Raw genomic sequence first — 22,250 nt, forward strand, 5'->3', positions numbered from 1 at the left:
TTCCATACCCTTAAATGGTATAAAGATTTAAAAGATGTCTCGTTAAATCTGAAGGTCACTAGCGCTTTTCTTTTCTCACAGATGCATCATGGAAAGAAAAAAAGCATATGACTCTGCAATGTAACTTAAAAAATAACTTGAGTATGCCTGTTTCATTCATTTTTCTCACATGAGAAAGAGCAGAACAGGAACTTAAAGTCACACATACTTACTTGAGGACCACATACTTACCCACAAACACACATATTGCATCCCTACCCTGACTTTTCCACCCCATCCTTCTCCATTAGCTCCTTCCCATCCACTTTTACACTTGTTTAAACCTGTTACATCTTGAAAAATCCTTCCCTTAGCCATGTGTCTCCCTCTAGCCTTCCCTTAGCCACATGTCTACTCATCTCTCTCTCCCCTTCAGAGCCAAATCTATTGAAGAAATTATCTCTGCTCACTGACCTTCGGTTCTCACCTTCTCCTCACTCCTGAAGACGCTTTATTTCTTTTTTTTCTTTTAGTATTTAAATATCTTTTTTTAATATTCATTTATTTTTGAGAGAGAGAGAGAGACAGAGCACGAGTGGGGAGGGGCAGAAAGAGAAGGAGACACAGATTCTGAAGCAGGGACCAGGATCTGAAGTGTCAGCATAGAGCCCAACGTGGGGCCCGAACCCATGAACCATGAGATCCTGACTTGAGCTGAAGTCGGCCACTCGGCCAGCTGAGCCACCCATGTGCCCCATAGACCCTTATTTAAACTTTTGCCCTAGGGTTACCTAGCTCCTAGATCCAATGGACACTTTTCAAACTTTACCAGCCTTGATGTACCGCTAGTGTTCAACACCGATGATTCTTACTTTAAAACACTTTTTTCTCTAGACTTCCATACTCCGTGTCTCCTGGACTTCCCTCCACCTCCTCAGGCCTCTCCTTCTGAGCCTCCACTGAAGGCTCTGCACCTTCCACCTCTCAAACATCCCTCCGTTCTAGACCATCTTCTCTTTTAAACAAATCTCTCTCCCCATTTTATTCACCCCACACGTTCAATTATCTCCTTTGCTTTGAAAACTCCAAATTTTAAATCTCCATTCCAAATTCTTCTCTTGAAAACCAGATCTACATAAATAGCTGCCCACTGAGCACCTCTATCAGGAGTTCACATATACCTCAAAATTCAACATACAAAGCTTATCAGCTTTCCCCCAAAACTGCCACTTTCTCTTCCATTACTCCTTATGTCAGTGAATAAAATTGCCATCCATCACTAGAATCACTACCCGTCAGTAGAGACATCCATCAATAGACACCAAAACTGTAAATCTGTTAATCAATCTCAACAATTACCCCCTTCATTCTGCACATAATAAATTACCAAAATCTATCAGCTCTACCTTCTTACTATGCCTTAAATCCATTCACTTCCCTCAAATCCCCTGTGACAATTAGTAGACACTCATCTCTTATCTGGATTGGAAGCAAGAAACACTGGAGTAGGGAAACTTGAGAGGCTGTCCCAACATCCATTCTCCAGCCAGGAGCCAGAAGCAACTATTTTAGGAGGTAATTTGGTCATGTCATTCCCCTGCTTGAAATCATTGATAAGAACTCCATGTTGTCCTCTTGTTAACAACCTGGGTTTAGCATGTATAGTCTTAATAAATGTCATGATCTGGCCCTTATTTTCCTCTAAGTCACCTCTCTCGCCTTACCCCTTTTTCTTCTACTCTGTTCCAACCACTTGTGGCTCCTCGAAATGCGTTAGCATAAGGCTTCCCTTTTTATTCTCATCAGCTAGAAAGTCAATCGAAGTACTAGCTTTTTTAGTACAAGGCATCTTATTGTCAACTACCATAACATTGTCCTAATAAATATTCAAGTCTATGATGTCAAAATGTGAGTGGTGTCCTCTAGAGCCACGCAGCCTAAAACGCGCACACCCGTGTGAGGTAATGTTAGCTGCCTAGTGCTCATTTATGAACATTTAGAAATGAAAATTTCAAATCTCTTCCCTGTAGGAGTTCACAGTCTGGTGCCTTGTAATAAGAACATTGATAAAGCGTCAAGCATTAACCTACCACCATCAGAGTATTTGGAGCGTGCGGGTTTGTGCTCTGCTATCCCATATTCTCATGTCAGGATCTCTCCAGAGAAGGAACTCCCATCCCTTTGGCTAAGTGATTGGCCAGGCCTAGGAAGTGCCACCTACAAGATACAACAAAAGTGTACCCAAGGACAACACAGTAAGGGGAAACACCCAAGTTCCAGAGCAAGAAAGGAGGTAACGTCAACCTCAAACTCTCACCTAAAAACCATTGCCCTGCACCACCCCCCACCCCCACTAACCAATCCTAGGCAAAGCACTTCCTGTCCCAGTGGAGTCTGTTCTAATGAATTCCCAGAACCAAGCTTTCCTGAATTTCCACGCTGGTCATTCACTTTTCCCCTCTCATAGGATGACTGGGGAAGTAACACCTGAGAAGCAGCTCTCATAATGAGGATGATTTTCCATGATCTTCTATGACTAATGAGCCTGAGCAGAGAATGACATATTAGGTCACATCTGTGGCACATGTTTTTGTATAGAGACTTATGTTCTGATTCTCAACTTCCTGTTTTCATTATTCCCCTTTGTGTCATGGAAATATACACACACAGAGTGCCATGTGCTCTGATTGGGATCTCATTTCTATGGGGCTGGTTGTGGAGGAAGTGAAGTTTCGTTTACACTGGGGATCCTCCGAATCTTCCAAAATATCACCCACAGGCTCCCTAGAAATTCAGGTTCCTGCGCTTAGCCTCACAACTCTGTACCTGCCAGTTTGAAGTGGGGACTCAGGAGTCTTTGTTTTTAACTGGCTGATCCTGATATAAATGATCAAGAGATTCTGAGAACTTTTGGTACTCTGAGAACAGACTATTACTTAACATAGTAAACATGTAAATCTATACTACCTACAAGGTGCTCAGCATCCTAGGAATTGTATGATGGGAGGGGGAGAGTGTCTTGGGTAAGGGTCAGGCTACTCTTTAGGATGTCTGTGAAGATACTCTTTGACCTTGCCCTCAGTTTGCAGCTGCAGCTTAGAATCATCCCAAACCATTGATTAAGCTCTCAACATGTGCTCAATATTGAATTCAGGATTTGGGAGAGCAAGACAGAAGCATGAGCTTGAGCAGGCTGTGAAACCAAAACTTACAGGTATCTCCTAATACATAACTTAACATAGTAAATACAAATGGAAGTAAATACAAATGGAAGAGAGGGAAGGAAGAAGAAAAAAAAAGAAGGAAGGAAACATCAAGGAACAGCATGGGTGCCTTTATTATAATATTATTGCCAGGGCACCAGAAGTTAGTTGCTTTGAGGCAGGTGGTATCTATTTCAGAACCCATTCCTGGGGCCACAGACCCTTTGCTTTCTGATGTTCCTCCTCCTCCTTGAATCTGTTCCTTTTCAACGTTAGTGATTTGCCTTAAATGTGACCCTCACTTATACCAGCCTGTGTCCCATAGACGGAGGCTCCATTTGGGCTTCACTTCCCTCTGGAAGTCCCTCCAAGGGCTAACACTGTCCCTTGGGTTCCCAGTTAGCCTTGAAACCACTAAGCAAGATGAAGAACATCCAAGAGGGCTTGAGCAAGGTGGCTTTCCCACTTTCGTTTGGAGCACCAAGTGCTGGACCCCACTCATTTCTATACTCCCATGCCCAGCACTGCACTTGAACACCATGAGAGCTCAGTAATGTTTGATTAGCAAATGAGTGAATGAGTGAGTGAGCAAGTGAGTGAGTGAGTGAATGAATGAATGAAGAGTTTACTGCCTTACACAGCCCACTGAGTTAACTACGAAGGTAGGGTAACATGAAAGTCAAGAGTGCTCATTCAGTCTGGGTTTAACCCTTTCCTTTTCCATTTCTTCACAGTGACTTTGGGCACAAATCCTTTGCAGTGCTCCCCATTAAGAGGTAGAGTCTATTTATCCATCCACATTGCCTTAAATCTGGCCTTGTAAGTTGCCTCGACCAGTAGAACATGGCAAGAGTGATAATGCGAGTTCTGGAGTCTAGGTTTCATGAGGGTTTGCAGCTTCTATTTTTCCCCTTTTGAACAGCAGCCCTAAGACTGCCACATAAGGAAGTCACTCTAGCCTACCAGAGGACACACAGAGCCAAGGCCTCCACCCAGCAGTGCGTATCAACTGCCAGACATGCGAGTGAGACCGTCTTGGACCGTCCAGCCCAGCTAACACTCAGCCGAATGTGTGTGAGCCCAGGAAAAACCAGCAAAGGACCCACTGGCCAACACACAGAAATGATGAAAAATAATAAGTCATTCTTGTTTTAAGTTCCGAAGTGTTGGATTGGTTGTTACACAGCAGTAGATAACTGGGAAAATCCCTCCTGGAAACTAGACCCTTTCTCCACTACGCCCACCCACTGCCAAATCCTGACAAATCTAGACAGGCATTCCGGTGCTATTCTTTATAGGGCCTGACCTTCAAATTGGACCATTTTGAGAATCCTAGTTGAGTTTTTTGGGGACTGAATTCCACAGTGACCTGAATAGCCAACATTCCCCCAACTCACTGGTGCATCTACTTCTGTACTAATTCAGCAAATGTTGCTAAGTGCCTGACACATGTTATAAACACTTTTGCATGCTCATGATCTGTAAACAAATAAAAGAGACTAAAACTTCTGCCCTGTGTAACTTGCATTCTAGTGGAGTGAGAAGGAAAAAAGTAAAATACATTTAAAAACTACATCATAGAGTGTGTTAGAATATGATGGTACTATAGAGGATGTGGGAGTGCTGGGATTCATGTTGCTATTTTAAATGAAGTGATCCAGGTAGCCCTCACTGAGGAAGTGAAAATTCTAGGAAGAAGGTAGTGCAAAGGCCCTGGGGTGGCATCAAGCCTGGAGTGTTTGTCTTTGGAGAGAAGTGAGGAGGCTGGGGTGGCTGAAGCAGAGAGTAACAGGGAGAGGAGCATAGGAGGGTAAGTCAGAGATAACTATGTTAGGGTTCTCCAGAGAAACAGAACCAATAGGACAGATTAGATAGATACATAGACAGATAGAAATACCTATATCTATATCTATTTGTCTAGAGAGAGAGAGAGAGAGAGAGAGAGAGAGAGACTCGTACAGTTATGGAAGCCAAGGAGTCCCACAGTCTGCTGTCTACAAGAGAGAACCAGGAAAGCCAGTGGCAGAACCCAGTCTGAGTCCAAAGGCCTGAGAGCCAGTGGGGGGTGGGGGGGAGTAGGGGGGGGTATACTGTTGGTGTCATACTGGAGTACAAAGGCCCTAGAATCTGGAGCCCTAATGTCCAAGGGCTAGAGAAGGTGGATATCCCAGTCCAAAGAAAGACAGAGAAAAATCACCCTTCCTCTGACTTGCTCTGTTGGGGCCCTCAGTGGATTGGATGAAGCCCTCCTACACTGGTGAAGGCCACCTTACTTCTTTTTTTAAACATTTATTTAGTTTTGAGAGACACAGAGCACGAGTGGGGGGAGGAGCAGAGAAAGAGGGAGACACAGAATCCAAAGTAGGCTCCAGGCTCTGAACTGTCAGCACAGAGCCCAACATGGGGCTCAAGCTCAGGAACCGTGAGATCATGACCTGAGCCAAAGGTGGCTGCCTAACTGACTGAGCCACCCAGGCACCCCAAGGCCACCTTCTTTACTCATCCTATGGATTCAAATGCTGATCTCTTCCAGAAACACTCACACAGACATTCCCAGAAATAATGTTTCACCAGCTATCTGGGTATTCCTTTGCTCAGTCAAGTTGGCACATGAAATTAACCATTACAATAACCCCTTTTCCCCATAAACCCATGAACATTCATTGGAATAATGTTCCCCAGAAGAAGTCTGGAATATACTTAGGTAGGAGATACCCAAGTCTCCAGTCCTCTGAGTAGACAAAGTCACATGACCTGTGTGGTTTTTTGTGTTTGTTTGTTTGTTTGTTTGTTGAAGGCTATGAGCCTTCAGAAAATGTCACTGGGAAATGCCCCAGTGCAGAAGAGCCTCTGCCAAAACTGCAGGCTTCCAGCCTCCTATGCCACTCTACTTCTATGACCAAAGCCTGGGCAAGGCTTTCCCAGGGGTTTGGAGGGGATGAGTATGGGAAAGGATGATTCACTGCAGGATGATTCACTGTCACCAGGAGAAGGGATCAGACATACATCTTTGGCTCCTTCACATACATACATAAAGAGTAAAAGTGAGTATGTGTTTAATATCTTTCTTCCCTCCGAGGCTCCAAGCTCCTAGAGCATCAAGAAGGTGCTAGGAAACTTGTCAGAAGGAAGGAGCAGGCAGAGCTTCATAAAGTCTCCGTATGATTTGGACCTGCACTCAGACACCATTTGAGAAGGCTGCATCTATGGTAGGAAAGGCAGAGATTTGGTGCACACAGGCTGACACACTGTGGATACTAAATGTAAGAGGAATTGTGATTGCTCAAGGCCTCAAATAGGCAGTGAGGAAGGTTGATCTTTGTCGCCACCTGCAGCCCAAAGTCCTCATTGCAAGTTGCTGGCCTCAGAAATGGGCTGTGGAGACCAAATCCTGGATTGCTGTGAATTTGTGCCTTTTAGGAGCAGAGATCAGAGTCTGCTTTAAGGATAGACAGACTTTGTTTTGGCATAATCGCTAGTGAACCCTATTAGTTACACAAACGTAGAATCCAACCGGTAAAGCTGTCAAATAACTCAGATGCCAGCACTTCTGTGTAAGACGTTAACTTTTCTCATAGCAAAGGAAACAACCAACAAAACTAAAAGGCAACCAACAGAATGGGAAAAGATATTTGCAAATGACATATCAGACAAAGGGCTAGTATCCAAAATCTATAAAGAGCTCACCAAACTCCACACCCGGAAAACAAATAACCCAGTGAAAAAATGGGCAGAAAACATGAATAGACATTTCTCTAAAGAAGACATCCGGATGGCCAACAGGCACATGAAAAGATGCTCAACGTCGCTCCTCATCAGGGAAATACAAATCAAAACCACACTCAGATATCACCTCACGCCAGTCAGAGTGGCCAAATGAACAAATCAGGAGACTATAGATGCTGGAGAGGATGTGGAGAAACGGGAACCCTCTTGCACTGTTGGTGGGAATGCAAACTGGTGCAGCCACTCTGGAAAACAGTGTGAAGGTTCTTCAAAAAATTAAAAATAGACCTACCCTATGACCCAGCAATAGCACTGCTAGGAATTTACCCAAGGGATACAGGAGTGCTGATGCATAGGGGCACTTGTACCCCAATGTTTATAGCAGCACTCTCAACAATAGCCAAATTATGGAAAAAGCCTAAATGTCCATCAACTGATGAATGGATAAAGAAATTGTGGTTTATATACACAATGGAGTACTACGTGGCAATGAGAAAGAATGAAATATGGCCCTTTGTAGCAACATGGATGGAACTGGAGAGTGTGATGCTAAGTGAAATAAGCCATACAGAGAAAGACAGATACCATATGGTTTCACTCTTATGTGGATCCTGAGAAACTTAACAGAAACACATGGGGGAGGGGAAGGGGGAAAAAAAAAGAGGTTAGAGTGGAAGAGAGCCAAAGCATGAGAGACTCTTAAAAACTAAGAACGAACTGAGGGTTGATGGGGGGTGGGAGGGAGGAGAGGGTGGGCGATGGGTATTGAGGAGGGCACCTTTTGGGATGAGCACTGGGTGTTGTATGGAAACCAATTTGACAATAAACTTCATATATTGAAAAAAAATTAAAAAAATAAAAACAAACAAAACAAAACAAAAACAAATACAAAAATATATATATATAAGACGTTAACTTTTCTGTTTATGCTCATTTTGTTCATTTCTGTCGTGCTCATTTATGAAGTGGCCGTATATTTTAGCAGAACGATACCTGGGAAAATTTGGCTGCCATTAGAGTTTTCTTCTTCACTTTTATTTTCCTCCCTGAATCCAGGTGTAGACCTCCCTACAACTGCCATCTCTTGTGTAGCCTGTGGAGTTTGTGTCCAGCGTTTTAAGTCAGTGTTTGTAGAGGCTGTAATAAAGTGCAGGAGTGGGGTCATGAGGTGAAAATTGGGGTCCAATGTAAGTGTGACCAGATCTTGAATCCTGGTTGGAATGACACATGTGTTACAGGAGACCCTGAACACATCAGTCCCTTGTATAAAGTTGCTCCAGGCATTCTTGGAATAAAGACAAAGCTCTCTGGTTCTCGACAGCTGGCAATGTCTGGAACCTCTTGTGGACACAAAGAGAACACACACGCTCACGCAGACATTCATGCATACACACGACACACATATGCATGCATGAAGACACTGGTTCACACACGTGCGTATGCACGCCATACACACACGTGCACACATGCATGCTAGTGAGCACACGTATACATGTGCTCACTAACACACACATATGCAGCCACACTCAGGATTGCCTGCAGGCATGTGACTGTCTCCTCTGCCTGAACCATCTTGACCTGCCCCCACGACTCCCCCATCCCCTCCCCTGGCTGGTCCCCATGCATGCCTCACTTCCTCTAAATCCTCTCCTGACCCCTTGGATGAGACCACCTCCCCACCAGCCCAGCTCCCTGGTGCTGCCTGAAAGAGAAGTTACTACGCTGCTCTCCAACCGCTTGTTTACTAGTCCTTGGCTCCCAACTACAAGTTCACCCTGAGATATAAATAGAGGATGAACCTGAAAGTGTGCCTCTCCCAGAAATGTACACAGTAATAGCTCTGATTGGCTGGTTTTGGAATGAAGCCTTTGGTGTGGTCGCCAGGGAGGAGGAGGAATTTTAAAAACAAGACTTGGGAGGGAGAGGGAGAACATTCCTGGCATCCCTGAAGTGTATCTATCAGAAGTTAGTTCCATTTATTACTCTTTTTTTTTTAATTTTTTTTTCAACGTTTATTTATTTTTTGGGGGGGACAGAGAGAGACAGAGCATGAATGGGGGAGGGGCAGAGAGAGAGGGAGACACAGAATCGGAAACAGGCTCCAGGCTCTGAGCCATCAGCCCAGAGCCCGACGCGGGGCTTGAACTCCCGGACCGCGAGATCGTGACCTGGCTGAAGTCGGACGCTTAACCGACTGCGCCACCCAGGCGCCCCCCATTTATTTCTCTTAAATCCCCAGTGCCGGAACATCCCATCATTATTCCTAGAAGAGCCCTACAGAATTTCAATCCCAGGTTCCCTGAGTGCTATTTCGAGTGTCTTCTAGTCATTCTGTAGAAAGCAGTCAATACACGATGGTTTTTTATTCCTAATGTCTGGTTTCCTCATCTACAGTGTGTGTCTTTAAAGGGAGGGACTGTGTCTCCTAAATCTCTTGTGTCCTCTTTGTCCCCTATGCACTAATACAGAATTGGCATATGTTAGGTGCTCAAAAAAAAAAAATTTTTTTTTTTTTTTTTTTACTTATATAGAGAACTTGATCCAATTTACCTTTCTCTTGTGAACTATGCCCGTGGCCACCCAGGCATACCCAATGTTCCTTCATTCGTGAGCCCTGCTCCAAGCAGGATCAAGTTGAGTTACCATGAGTGAAGGAGATGAGCGGGCATGGGGAGGTGACAGGGGCTGGCCAAACCTTGGAACCAAAGCACCAAAGCTGATCCCAGGGTGGTGCCAGACAGAAGGCAGTTGGGGCAAGAGGGGGAGGAGGGAGGAAGCTGGAGGGGCTGAAACCCTCATAGCAGCTGGGTTGGGCCAGTGCTGACCTCAGGGGCCCAGGCTTAAAATCCAGGTTCTACTTGCAATACTTGGATGATGCCTCCAGGCCTCCTGGATAAAGTGTCAGTCACCTCCTCACCTCTTTCACAAGCATTCACAGGCCTCACCTCTTCATTTTCAGCAACTCCTCAGCCAGCAGCCCTAGGGTCCAGCACGGCCATGGCTCACCAGGCCCAGAAGTGTTAGCAACTCCTCTTCATCACGCCTCCCTGAGTTGTTCTCTCTGCCTAGAAATGCCCACGCCCACACTCTCCGCCTGGAAAACGACTCTTTCTCTGAGGCCCTGATGAAGTGCGCTTTCCTTTTTGAAGCCTTGTCCAGCCCCCTCTGCCAGCTCCGCCTCTGTGCTACAGTGGGGACCATCTCTCTTGCTACCTTGGCTCTCCTTACACTGTATCCCGAATGATCCACAAGACCCAAGTGATCATCCGCTAATCCATTCAAGACTTTGCCCTTCTTCGGCACCTTTGGTGTTTCAGTAGCTACTCTGGGCACTGGTGACCCAAAGTTGAACAGAACGGGCCCTCAAAAAGCACAGAGCAGTGTCAACCCATAGGTATGACATGATGGCCAGAGGGTGAAGGAATCGGGGCATATGCAGGCCATGGAGAGGCAGGAGAAGAATCTAAGGCCAGCATGTCCCTCCTCTGCTAAAACCCTTCCCACAGCTTCCCTTTGCACTTGAAGATAAACTGAAGCCCTCACTTTGCCTTTAAAGCCCCCATGACCCACGCCCTGCTGGTCTTGCTCCCGTTCCAACCCTCCCTTATTCTCCAGGTTCCAACGCCCCTGCCTCCCACTGCTGTTTGGACACGCCAAGCCCCTTCTGTCTCAGAGCCCGCACACTTGCTATACCTCTGCCTCATCACACCGCTCCCCCCTTGCTCCTGTCCTTCAGTCTCGCTCCGATGGCACCTCCTCAAAAAGACAGAGGTGCTTCCCCTGACCACCTTCTCCAATGTTATCGTCATTCAATACCTACCGCGCTCACCCTCTGTGATGTAAACTGCTCCTGTTTGTCTGTTTTCTTCTTTGATTATGTGCCTGGTGAGTGTTTTCCCCACTCGGTTGTCAGTTGTAAGGAAGCTTGTGCTTGTTTGCCATCCTGTCCGAACTCCCAAAGAAAGAGTGGAATAAAAATGCGTGGACCGACACCGGGGTCAGATGGGCCAGGATGACCTTGAGTTCCATCACGTATGGCCCACATGACCTTCAGCGAGGGATTTCATCCCTTCTAGTTCAGTGTCCTCATCTGTCAAATGGGTGAAAACGCTTGCCTTGCAGGGTGGGTCTGAGGGTGAAGACAGCCTGTCATTAAATGCCCCGGCCCCTGGTGCCACAGGGGCTGAGTGGTTACACAAAGGAGGAAGAGAGCCATCAACCCACCGCTCTGAGCGCTGACGTCATGGGCTCTCCACTCTAGCCTGTGCCAGACCACAGATTGAGAAATGGAGAGGGATTCAGGCTCCAAGGAAGAGGGTCAGTCCCAGCTGCAAACAGTCAGCCGAGTCCCAGCCCTGTATTGCTGTTTGGACCAAGCCACCCCAGCCCATCCGCTCCACCGTAGCCTAAACAACACATCCACTACCAGCTCGCCATCTCTCCCTCACTGCCCCTCCTTGCTCCTCACACGTCAAAACTGGCAGACAACCAGAGCCTCTGATCGACCGAATGACTGATTCACTGTGAAGTATCTGAAAGGAAAATCGTAAGACTTGAACTAAAACTACAACTGTGAGCAGCCCAAGGCGTTGTCTGTCCATGGACAGCAGGGGAGAGCTGGGTTCTGCCTGGAGCTTCTGGCTGTTTCTAGGAGCTCTGGGGCAGATGGACTGCAGGAGAAGCTGTGGGCAGCCTCGCAAGAACCCACCGAGTTACCCACACCCCTTGCGTTAAACACTGAATACTGGCACCTATTAAGACTCTGTACCATTTTTCTATTGCTGCTGTAACAAATTACCACAAACTTAGTGGCTTCAAACAACACAAATTTATTATTCTACAGTTCTGGAGGTCAGAGGTCTAAAATGGGTTTCACTGGACTAAAATTCAACTGTCAGCCGAGCTGTGTTTCTCCTGGAAGCTCTAGGAGAGAATCCTTCCCTTGCTTTTTACAGCTTCTGGAACCACCTGCATTCGCTGGCCGATAGCCCTGTCTGCTACATTTGAAATTCGATTAATAGCATAGCATCTTCCAGCCTCTGACTCTCACCCTCCTGCCTCATTCTTACGAGGACCCTTGTGGGAGTCTTCCCATCTCAAGATCCTTACCTTAATCACATTTGCAAAGTCACTTTTGCCTTGGAGGTAACATATTCACAGAGTCTGGGGATTAGGACGTGGACATCTTTAGGGGGGCATTATTCTGCCTATCAGCAGGATGCTGCCTTCAGCAGGATGAGCTTGGTTTGGGGGCACCAGCCTGGAACTCGGCCTCCTGCCTCACTACCGACTCTGTTCAAAGTAGAACTCAGTGCAGGCCAATGGCTCACTTTCCTTGGCAAGTCGTACTGGTTGCTGGGGCTCAGCTGGGCCACAGAGGAACCAGCCAGGCCAGGCAGCAGCCTCAAGCCTGAAGGCTGAGCCCAGGCTTCTCTGGAAGAAGGTGAAGCGTGTGGCCTGCTCACCACCCTTGTACAGGTCCTCGATGTTCACATCCTGTGGGAGCAAGGTGGTCGCCGCGGGATGAGGCTACTGGTAAAGATGTCAGCCCCAGAGGCCTCCAGGGGGTGGTCAATAAGGGACTTTACGGAGAGGTTCTATACCCGGGGAACTGCCTTCTGCGGGTTCTGGAGGGCAGGGGTCTTGGTGCTAGGTGCAGAGGGAAGGACAGGAATGTGTGGACCTGGCCAGGAATCCACAGATGGGTGCAGAGATGCCAGAGTATCCTGGAAGCCATGTCTGCAGGGTCCCCTAGAACAGGGTGTGGTTTCTCACCTCCAGCTGCAGGGAAGGCCCCTCTTCTGTCTCCACACAGGCCAGGCAGCGACTGCCTCCCTGGAGTCCCAGGAAGATGGGGACTTTGGTGCGGTCCAGGCCTCTGTTGGGAAGTATGCAGATCTTCTCTGGGAGGGAAGAGAGACGAGAGCCAGGAGATGAGAGGGATTCAGATTACAACCTCTCAGTGAGCTAAGCCCAGGCAGGAAGGAACCGGGTCAGGCCTGGCCCCTGCATGTGGGCTGCTAGGCGAGCCAGGACCCCTGCAGCGGCCACGACACCCTCCGAAAGAGAGGTCCTCAGCTGTTCCCTGCGTCTTTTCACTGTTACCAGAGGCAGGAGGGAAGGGGAAAGCCTGTGGAAGGTGGAGCATGAGTGTGTCCGAGGGGGTGAAGCCCAGATGCTCACCTGCACAGCAGTCGTCCGCACTGGGATCTCCTACCAGGAGCTGGTCACCTCTTAAGTATAGAGCCTTCTGATCTGCATCCTTAATTCTGGAACAGGATGGCAGTGCTGATGGCCTGCTCCCTTCGGACACCACCAAACCCCAAAGTCCTTGCCCCTCCACACTCTGAAAGTACCACACTGAGCATTTAGGGGTTCTTCTCTCTTCCACACATGAGAAGTGGGTATACAACTCCACCCAAGAACAGGTGAAACCAGGTCAGCCTTAAGGCCAGGGAAGGTCTTCTGGGGCTCTCGATTCTCAGAGGCTCCCTTTACCAGGCTTGGGCTCTGTTGGGGCCCTGGGGGCACTGAGGAAAGCCAGTACCTTCTCACTGAGGGGTAGACAGAGTTTTCCCGATTATGCCGGCCCTTTTGCATGCCCGTCCTGAGAAATCTCCTAATGAGGCTCAGATATCTGTGGGATGGAGTAAGCCTTATCCCAGATTTTCTGAGCCTGCCCCAATTTTACATAAATGTTTATTCTCTTCAGTGAAGGGATTCATTGAGTATATAATAAAGTGTGGCTTGCTTTTCCAATATCTTAAGGGCTTTCTTATAGAACAAAATCCAGGAATCAGGAAAAAAAAATCCAACGTGACAGAAGGTGTGCCAACATTGCCCCCCTCCCCCACACCGTTCCACGCGAGGTATGCCCTGGGGTGGGCCCACATTCTAGGTGCCAGACTTAGGAGGTCAGCAAAGAGCTCGAACAGGGTGTGATTACAGGCATTTGGGGTTGGCAGAGTTTCCATTGATGGGCCTGCGAGGGTAAATACGTGCTGGGGAGCAGGGAGGAAACCACAATGAGTGTGTGCAACATCAAAGTCACACAGGTTATTAGCCTGGTCGCTTGGCTGGTTTCAAAACGTCTGTCAGCCACTCTCAGGACCCGGGGAGCCCTCCCTACCTCCTCTGGGCCAATGCCATCGCCTCCAGGAGATTTTTCTCTCTCAATAACAGCTAATTATAATACCCTTAGCTAATGACTGTATGTGTTTAAAGTAGGTTCACTTGTACAATAAAAATAAAGATCTCAAAAGAGCCTAGGCTTGCCAACCAGCATTCTCTCTCCAACCTGGATGACCAGGACTTGTCTGTAACTCATCTGCGAGCCACATTCTCTTTGGAGACCAGAACCCAAGTTAGATACCCCAAAGTGCTGATATCTGTTTTGTCATTTGGGTGCTTTATACACAGGTGTTTTGCCTTCCCAGCCACGTGGCAACTTCCTAGAGGTCCTGACTGGCCCCCTCACGTCCAGGACAGGGCAGACCCATGCAGGAGCCGCAGCAATGCAACCCAGAAGTCAGTTCTGCTTTTGGCTCATTCCTCAAAGGACTGGAGGTAGTTTCCAATGAGAAATCACAGGCAATAAAGTGTAAGCTATAAGTAAAGTCTCAAATGTCAAATGAGGTAACAGTGAGAGTTGGCAGTGCATGCTGGGAGCAAAGGCCACAGAGACCGACGTGTGGAGATGCTGTCTCTGAGATTCAAAATTGTTCCTGAGCTTCTGGAGAGAGGAGGTTGGAGTGGCACAGAGAGTGTGGGTCCCGGCTCTGTGATACATGAGGTCATTGATCTAGCCTCTTTGAGCTTTGGTTTCCAAATCTGACCGGACTTAGGCGCGTTCCCCTTGTGGGTTACTCAGGATGGAGGCAAGGCATCTTGGATGCTCAGGGAAGAGGGCTATTGTTAACATGCTTATGATTAAACTTAATTAGGGGGCACTTGAGAGTTCTCAGGTGAGAAGGAGCCGCATCCCTCCCCTGGGCCTTCCTGCCCTCTTCCCACGTCATCTCCAGACCTCCAGTTGGAAAGGATGGACTCCGGGGAGACTTACGTGTAGTATCTTGCCATGGGCAGGGAGCACATTCCTGCAATCCTGGGTGACTGGTCCTTGCTGAGGGGGAAGAAAAGACAGGCTGTCAGAAAAGGAGGGTATTATAAGGGTGGGGCTGGGGGGACAGACCCCCTGAGGGGCCCCGAATCACTGAATCACAAAGCAGAAAGATCTCACTAAGCTGCTTATCTATAATTGGCCTGATGGAATCCACCAAGGTCTCCCCAGCCCAGCAAGCTCCAGGCATCTCTGCTTCGCCCTGCTTTGGGGTCATCTGGCAGGGGTGTGAGCCAGTGACATGTGAGTGGTGCTAGCTTGGGGGAACTGAAGAACAGGTTCCCCGAAGACTTTGGCCAGGACTACTTCCTGGGGCTGAGACGAGGGTGGGGTGTGCTCCAGCCTCACAGTTTGAGGATGAGCTGAGCTCAAATCCTGTCTCACTGCCCAGCCTAGCCGTAGAGTCATCGCACCTCTCCCGGAGCTGCGGGAATAGCAGCGCTCCCAGGAACCATCTCCAGCCCGCTGCTGGAGGGTGCAGGGTCTCCCTGCAGAGTTAGAAAGCCTCATTCGAGGAACTAGAATGTTTTCCCAAGATTGTGAAAGAGAGACCATCCAAACTCCCCCATGATGCTCCAGATGGAAAGTAGGACAGGCCCTGAGATATAGAGACTTGTGTTCTTGAGGATGAGTGATCACAACTGAAGCCAGTGTCCCCTTATTAATCCCACACCACAGTTTCACAACAGCTCTGCTCCTTCTGGTTGGATTATCCTGCCCTAGAACTTGACCCTAAAATGACCACCTTTAGAAAGACCATTCCAGAACCTAGCATGGAAAAAAACCCAGAGCCATTCAGGGCATGAGGGTGGTAGCCATTAGAAAATAGCCTGGAAAAGTAAATGCAAGGGTAGCTGGGGCTGGGGTGCGCCCAGTAGATCTGATTCTCACAGAGTAAGAAAACCAAATAGAAGAAGAAAGAGAAGATAGCAGAAAATAAGAGGGGATGGGGAAAAGGGGTGGGCAGAAAGGAGCAGGGCTCAGAGAGAGAGAGAAAGAATGACACTGAAGGACATTTGGGGAAGTGGGTGAGGAGGAACAGTTTGATGATGACAGCAGAGCTTCTAGTCATGCCAGCAGCTCCGAGCTCCAGGACCCAGTGTTGGTACTGGATTTGCCATGCGGTCACCTTGGACAAGTCATTTCCCACCTCCTAGGCTTGGCAGCAGGCATTTAAGTGTTGGTGAGAATAACGAATAACAGGGCATCTCTAGGATTCTGGATGGATATTGGTGACGTGAATCAAAGTCTTAAACTATTCTACATACTCTGTAATTTCATTTGTTGCCCTTTCTCTAAGGGAAAGTAATGGATTGCCCAAATGTTTAATTATGTTCACTACATCATTTCGGACAATAGCAAGAGTTGGATATAAGCTAAACGTCCAATAACATGTCATTGATTTAAAAATTATGGCAGGGCGCCTGGGTGACTCAGTCGGTTAAACATCTGATTTCGGCTCAGGTCATGATCTCACAGTTCGTGAGTTTGGGCCCTGTCTCAGCCTCTGTGCTGATGGCTCAAAACCTGGAGCTACTTCAGATGCTGTCTTCCTCTCTCTCTCTGCCCCTCCCCCACTTGCACTCTGTGTCTCTCTCTCTCTCTCAAAAATAAATAAACATTTAAAATTTTTTAATTAAAAAATAAAAATAAAAATTATGGCAAGTTAAGTAAATAAGAAACATGTACATTAAACAGGTACACTAAAGATATTGTGGAAGAACATTTTATGACACGAAATGTTCAAAATACGTTAAGTGGAAAATTCAGGTTATGAAGAATGTGTACATTACTATTCCATCAAAAGCCACACACATGGAGAGACACAAACAGGAACAAAGACTGCCCATGTTGTTCTCTTTGGCTGACAGGGTTATGAGTGATATTTTCTTCAGCTCTCTTAACATTTTCCCCATATGAACATGATTCTCCTTTGTAGTGTAAAGTAAGTTTTGTTTTCAATAATTAAACTCAGCTAAAGCCATTGGCTCCCAAGCGCACCTGCCCATCAGTCACCTGGGGGACTCTGGATAAGTACTATTCCCTGTGCTGAAGGTTCTGATTCGCCAGGGCTTGAAGTGACTCCATGATCAGCCAGGCTTGGGAACTGGTATACCATCTCGGTTTTTCTCCCTCTCCAATGAACATGTAAATCACCTGACAATTCTGGTTCCCTAGATCTGGGGTAGAAACTGAGACCGTGCATTTCAAACATGCAACCAAGTGAGATTAACGCCGCTCGTCCCTGGCCACACTTTTGAGTAGCAGAGGGCTAGACAGATGATCCCCCAGCCCAGATACGCCATTAGCAGCGTGGCCTCAATGCAAGCACACTTGGTGCTGTGCTCTCTCTCATCCAAACTACTGGGACTTCTTTGGTTGTAGCAGCAAAAATATGGGCAGCCTAGTAGCTATGCCAAGGCCTGGCCAGGGCCGATCAAATGGAGGGCTCCATGTGAGGATGATGAGTCCCACTCTTGGTCAGTGTTGGTGCAAGAGACGGGCAGAAATTCAGGGCTTGTCCAGTCCAGCCGGATCCCCTGGGGCCCCAGAAGCCTCCTGTCCCAACCCCAAATTCCAGTGTTTCCCCCAAAGACTCTCCTATCAGGCACCCCCTGCCTGGGTCTGGCTAGACTGTGATGAAGTAAACAGGAGTGAGAAGCTGGCTTCTAGCCCATCAGAGAGCGTGGGGTCCTGATGCTGAGTCTGTCATGGTCCCTCCCAATGCACCACACACTCCATTCCCTAAGATTTCCCTTCCCTATTGTCCCCAAGTGACCTTTCACCGGACTTTGGCCTATAGTCCTCCCTGGACACCATCTCTGGCTGTCTCAGATTTCATCAATCCACCCGTCCTGAGTCAAAAACCACTACCAACTAGCATTAGGCATTTCTCTATCACACCCTCTTCTCATTCTCCTACACATTTTCTGTGTGAACTATGTTCTCTCCAAGACCACTATTAACCCCTGTGGAGCCAAATCAAGACTCTTTTGATTCCTCTAATATTTGGCTACTGCCTCCTTGGAACTCTTGACATTGATTGACTCCCTTTGCACTCCATTTTCCCATTCTCAGGTCCATGTAGATTCTCTCTTCCATTTGGGGGCATCCCTTAGGCTGGAAGTCACACATCTAAGTCTTAAGCACTTGTATCACATGCCCCACAGAGTTGCAATTCATACATTTCCACATCTGCACTGATCATCTTGGTCTGATGCCTCCCAAGCCCAGACTGAACACCCTACTGTATCTCCAGCAGACTATAGGACACCCCCCTTTGGACATCCTGCCATCACACCCAAAAAATAGATCTGAAGCCAAATCTATCTTCTCCTCCTCCCAGCCCATTCATCTCCCCACTTTTCCTTACTCTGTATCTGATTTACCAATAAGTTCTGAAAAATTATTCTTTAAAATGTAACTTTGTCAAAAATAAATAAATAAAAATAAAAAAAGTAATACTAAAATGTAACGTTGTCTTCTTCATAGCCATTAGACCTGTGCCTGTATTCCTGGTTTTTCTCCCTTCAATCCAGCCCAACCTATGTGAGGTACCTGGACCTACATTCTAAGTACTGCTTTCACAATATCCCTGCTCAGCCCTGGAGTCTACAATGGCTGTCCATTTCATCACCATCTGGCCCCGATTCACTTGCATGAGTGTATCTCACTTCTCTGTGGACACTAAACCACCGCTCCAGGCACATGACCTCTTCCTTATCTTCCCAGAGGGCATGCTCAAAGTTGTCTTTGGTTTCCCTGCCTCAAAAGCTATCCCTCCTCCTTGCCATCCATTCAGATCTTTTGGCATTAGAGCCACTGGACATGGTATCATTTATCTATAGGTTGAGTCTCTAGCTCTGCTAAATTAATTATCAGGTCAGAGTAACAGCTCAGGCATACAAGGTTGTGACACTTAACCTCCAATTCTCAGTTTCAGCATCTATAAAATTAGAGTCTGTGGTTATTAAAGATTCTTTCCAGATCAAACTACCTGTGATTCCATGACTCAAAGTTTAATGAATCTTTCCTTTACTATTGCAACCCTACTCTGAACTCCTATTAAATCTCACTGTATTGTGTATTGTTCTATATATAGACATTCATTTCCATAAAAGTTAACAATATCTTGATCCATGAAATGTGGCTTCTAACTCCCTCCAACCACCCTGACACACATGTATGCTTATAAGCAGGACATAGAAACACAGCAAGGTTGGGTTCTGGACCTAGCTCTGCTACCAATTCATATTGCCACCCTTTGGGGCAAAAGTCCCTTTTTGTCCCTGGGCCTCCAACTTGTTATCATTAGGACGAGAGGCTAGGTAAGACCAGTATTGCTCAAAACTAAATTTCACAATGCAATTTTACACAGAAACCTCATGAAAGTAAAATGGATAAAGGGGACCTTCTTTTGCTGAGTCAGAGAATGATGGTGACTCCAGAACCCTGCTAACACTGTCCTTGACCATGGAAGCAGGCACCAGGACATACCCAAAGAACTCCAAGCCTCACCACATACTGTGGAATACCCCCGGCTTAGCTGATTTCTTCTGAAATTACTTTCTAAAATCTATGGTTCTAAATATTTAAAAATCTTGACTTGGCTTAAACTATACCTTCTCTCAAATTTTTTCTATGTGCTTTCAGGCTTATTCAGCATCCTACTACGTTCCGTGGAGGAGATACCTTGTTATCTAGAGAGCTTGTCAGGAGGAGTTAAGGGAGGGGGCATATCAGAGATATTAACAGAAAGGAGAAGGAAAGTGAGAAAGAGAGATAGAATACTGCCTATCAACCACTGACCTTCAATCCTGGGTGCCTGAAAGGTCCGACTGATTTCTCCCGGGCATTTGCCCTGAGTTTATACTGTCGGGTCAGGGTGGGTCAAGCCTGCAGCAATCTTTATAATTGGTTCCAGGATGGGGAAGAAGAGCCTAGGGATTTCACAATGTCTTTAGCACAGTATGGATAATAAGAAGGTGGGGGCATTAATGAGTGTTTGTTGAAGGGGGAGAGAGTCACCCATAAAGCCCTGGCAGAAGCCAGGCACTGGGCCCCTGCTCATAGCTACTGTCATTGACACTGTTATTGGTGCTTTCAGTAGCCATATAAACAGCCTTGGGGTCAGATGTCTTCATGTCACCTTCCCTTTGGTGCCCCATGGGGCTCCATCCTAGATTTAGAGGAATAGAAAAGGCAAGAGTGAATAGGTCTGAGAGGCCCAAAGACAGAGTGACCTCTAGTGTTTTAAGCCAGGCTGTGGCCAGTGAGGCAACGTGAGAGAGGGCACTGATGGCATTGCAAAGATGGCCCTGTTTGGAAAGAGGGGAGGGAAGTCTCTGCTTTTCAACAGGTCCTATTAGCTGGTATTAGGCTGATGAGACAGAGCATCTGAGGAAACCTACCTACAGAGGACATGGACCTTAGACCCATCCTGGGACTGGACAGCCACCATGTGCCCTGGACTGCTAGGACACATGGCACAGTGGGAACAGGGCAGGGGTAAAGAATACTCAAGCATCTAATTGATATTACTTAACTCAGTCCATCTATTCACCCATTTGTCCATCCAGCCATCCACCCAGCCATCCATTCATCTACTCACAAGGGGTAGAGAAGCTTGGCATAGCATTCTCTGGGTACCATATGCCTTACTGTAATACTCACTATTATGTCATTTGCACAGTTCCACAAAGGGCTTGGTAAGGAGGTAGGAGAGGCCAACCCACATGCAGATGTCTAAAGAGGGAGAGACAAGAAAAGATGGGCAGGGAAGGGACCCAATTTGTGTTTCCTAAGGCTGACAGTCATTCTTCACCCCTCTCCCAGTCTCTTCTCTCTCCGTGGAAAGGCCCAAAGCATGGGGTATTATGCCAGGCAATCGATGGGCATTTACTGAGCATTTACACTGCTGTGTGACAAAGATGTGCAATACATAGTCCCTGTTGTTAGGCAGCTTCACAGTCCAGCTGGGGAGCTAAGTCATAAACACTTAAAAAGATCATTAAGGAGACCAGACTCTCTAATCTGCAGAACAAGGGCATATTGGAAACAATAGATGCAGAGAATCTCCTCAAGTAAAAAAACTCCTAGAATTCTTTTTATGACTTAGACATGGCATATAGGTTCCTTCTAAATGGAGAGACCTGTGCTATGGCATCCCTGGGACATAGTTAATCAGGCTTTGCTTCAACACCTCCACAACCTCTTAAAGAAACCCTAACAACATGTGTGATCTTTGCGGTTAAAATTTTTGGGTCACACATAATTTCTATCAGTCGGTCCTGCTTGTACCTCCTGGAATTACACAGGACAAGTTTATTTTTCTAGTAGGCAGAGCTCTGAGTGCTTGAATGGAGCTCTCTGTGTATTGCTTCTCCAGGATAAAGACCCTCAGCTTCCTAGCCTCTGCCCTTGTGACTTGCTCTTGGGACACTCTCTACTATTCAGGACCCACTCAGTCCTCAATGCCTACAACCGACACAAACTCCATGTGATGTGGGCATTACACCTCTGTAAATACAGGTCAAGCAGGGTGCTTATACTGAAATTGAAGAAATCTAAAAGCACTGTATCTTTTTCATATAAACAGTCGTGATGCCAGGGTCCCCCAGCCCAAACACTTCTAAGGTAGCATTTTACATTTCTTCCTTTTCTGTTGACTCACGTCAGTTCATCCTTGCCAAAGCCATTTTGAATTCTATCATCCTACAGATGATGAAGCAATCACTGCAGGCTGGAGAAAGCTTCCAGAGTGAGGCAGAATTTCGGCTGCTTCTTGAAGGGTGGGCCCATTTAGATGGGTGGAGAAGAGAGAAGAAATATTCCACGGTGGAGGAATAGTTTCCACTGTCTGTATTCACGGGTTTCCAATTATTTGTCAAACATTATTTGAGGTGCCTGGAAACAAACTGATACAGCCTTGACCTTGAGGTCACTTCAGGGGCCACAGACGGCAAATCAATTCTTACAACAAGGGGAAGTTAACATAGCAATGTAGCACAGTCAGAGCAGATGACCAGACGCCTCAATTCAGCAAAGGCTTCTTGGAGGAGGAGACAAGGTGAGAGTATGGCTGGGCCTGTGAGCAAAGACAGAGTGTGAACTAGGTCTGCAGAAGCAAGCCTGGTGCCCAGAGCCCGTGTTCTCGGCACTCCTGAGAGGCCTCTGGAGGCACTTGTGCTGTCTGCTCCCCTGGAGGCACTTGTGCTGTCTGC

General features: G+C 47.1%; 1 protein-coding gene across 6 annotated transcripts in view; it reads right to left on the minus strand.

Annotated features, from left to right (window-relative positions):
- The window catches only part of IL1F10 (interleukin 1 family member 10), a 32,642-nt gene that overhangs the window by 7,352 nt on the left and 3,040 nt on the right, over window positions 1-22,250 (minus strand). For 2 of the 6 annotated variants that reach the window (XM_047854302.1, XM_047854296.1), the window contains exons 2-5: window positions 14,971-15,030; window positions 13,092-13,177; window positions 12,684-12,811; window positions 11,722-12,404 (exon numbers count right to left, since the gene is read on the minus strand). In XM_047854302.1, coding sequence (XP_047710258.1) covers window positions 12,192-12,404; window positions 12,684-12,811; window positions 13,092-13,177; window positions 14,971-15,002 — 459 coding nt within the window. In that variant the 5' untranslated portion in view covers window positions 15,003-15,030 and the 3' untranslated portion in view covers window positions 11,722-12,191. Of the gene's footprint in view, window positions 1-11,721; window positions 12,405-12,683; window positions 12,812-13,091; window positions 13,178-14,970; window positions 15,031-20,700; window positions 20,773-21,700; window positions 22,115-22,250 lie in introns of those variants that run through there. The other 4 variants (XM_047854300.1, XM_047854301.1, XM_047854299.1 and 1 more) reach the window with 4 other exon arrangements.

The sequence above is a fragment of the Prionailurus viverrinus genome, chromosome A3, assembly GCF_022837055.1.
Source record: "Prionailurus viverrinus isolate Anna chromosome A3, UM_Priviv_1.0, whole genome shotgun sequence".
NCBI classification, from domain to species: domain Eukaryota; kingdom Metazoa; phylum Chordata; class Mammalia; order Carnivora; family Felidae; genus Prionailurus; species Prionailurus viverrinus.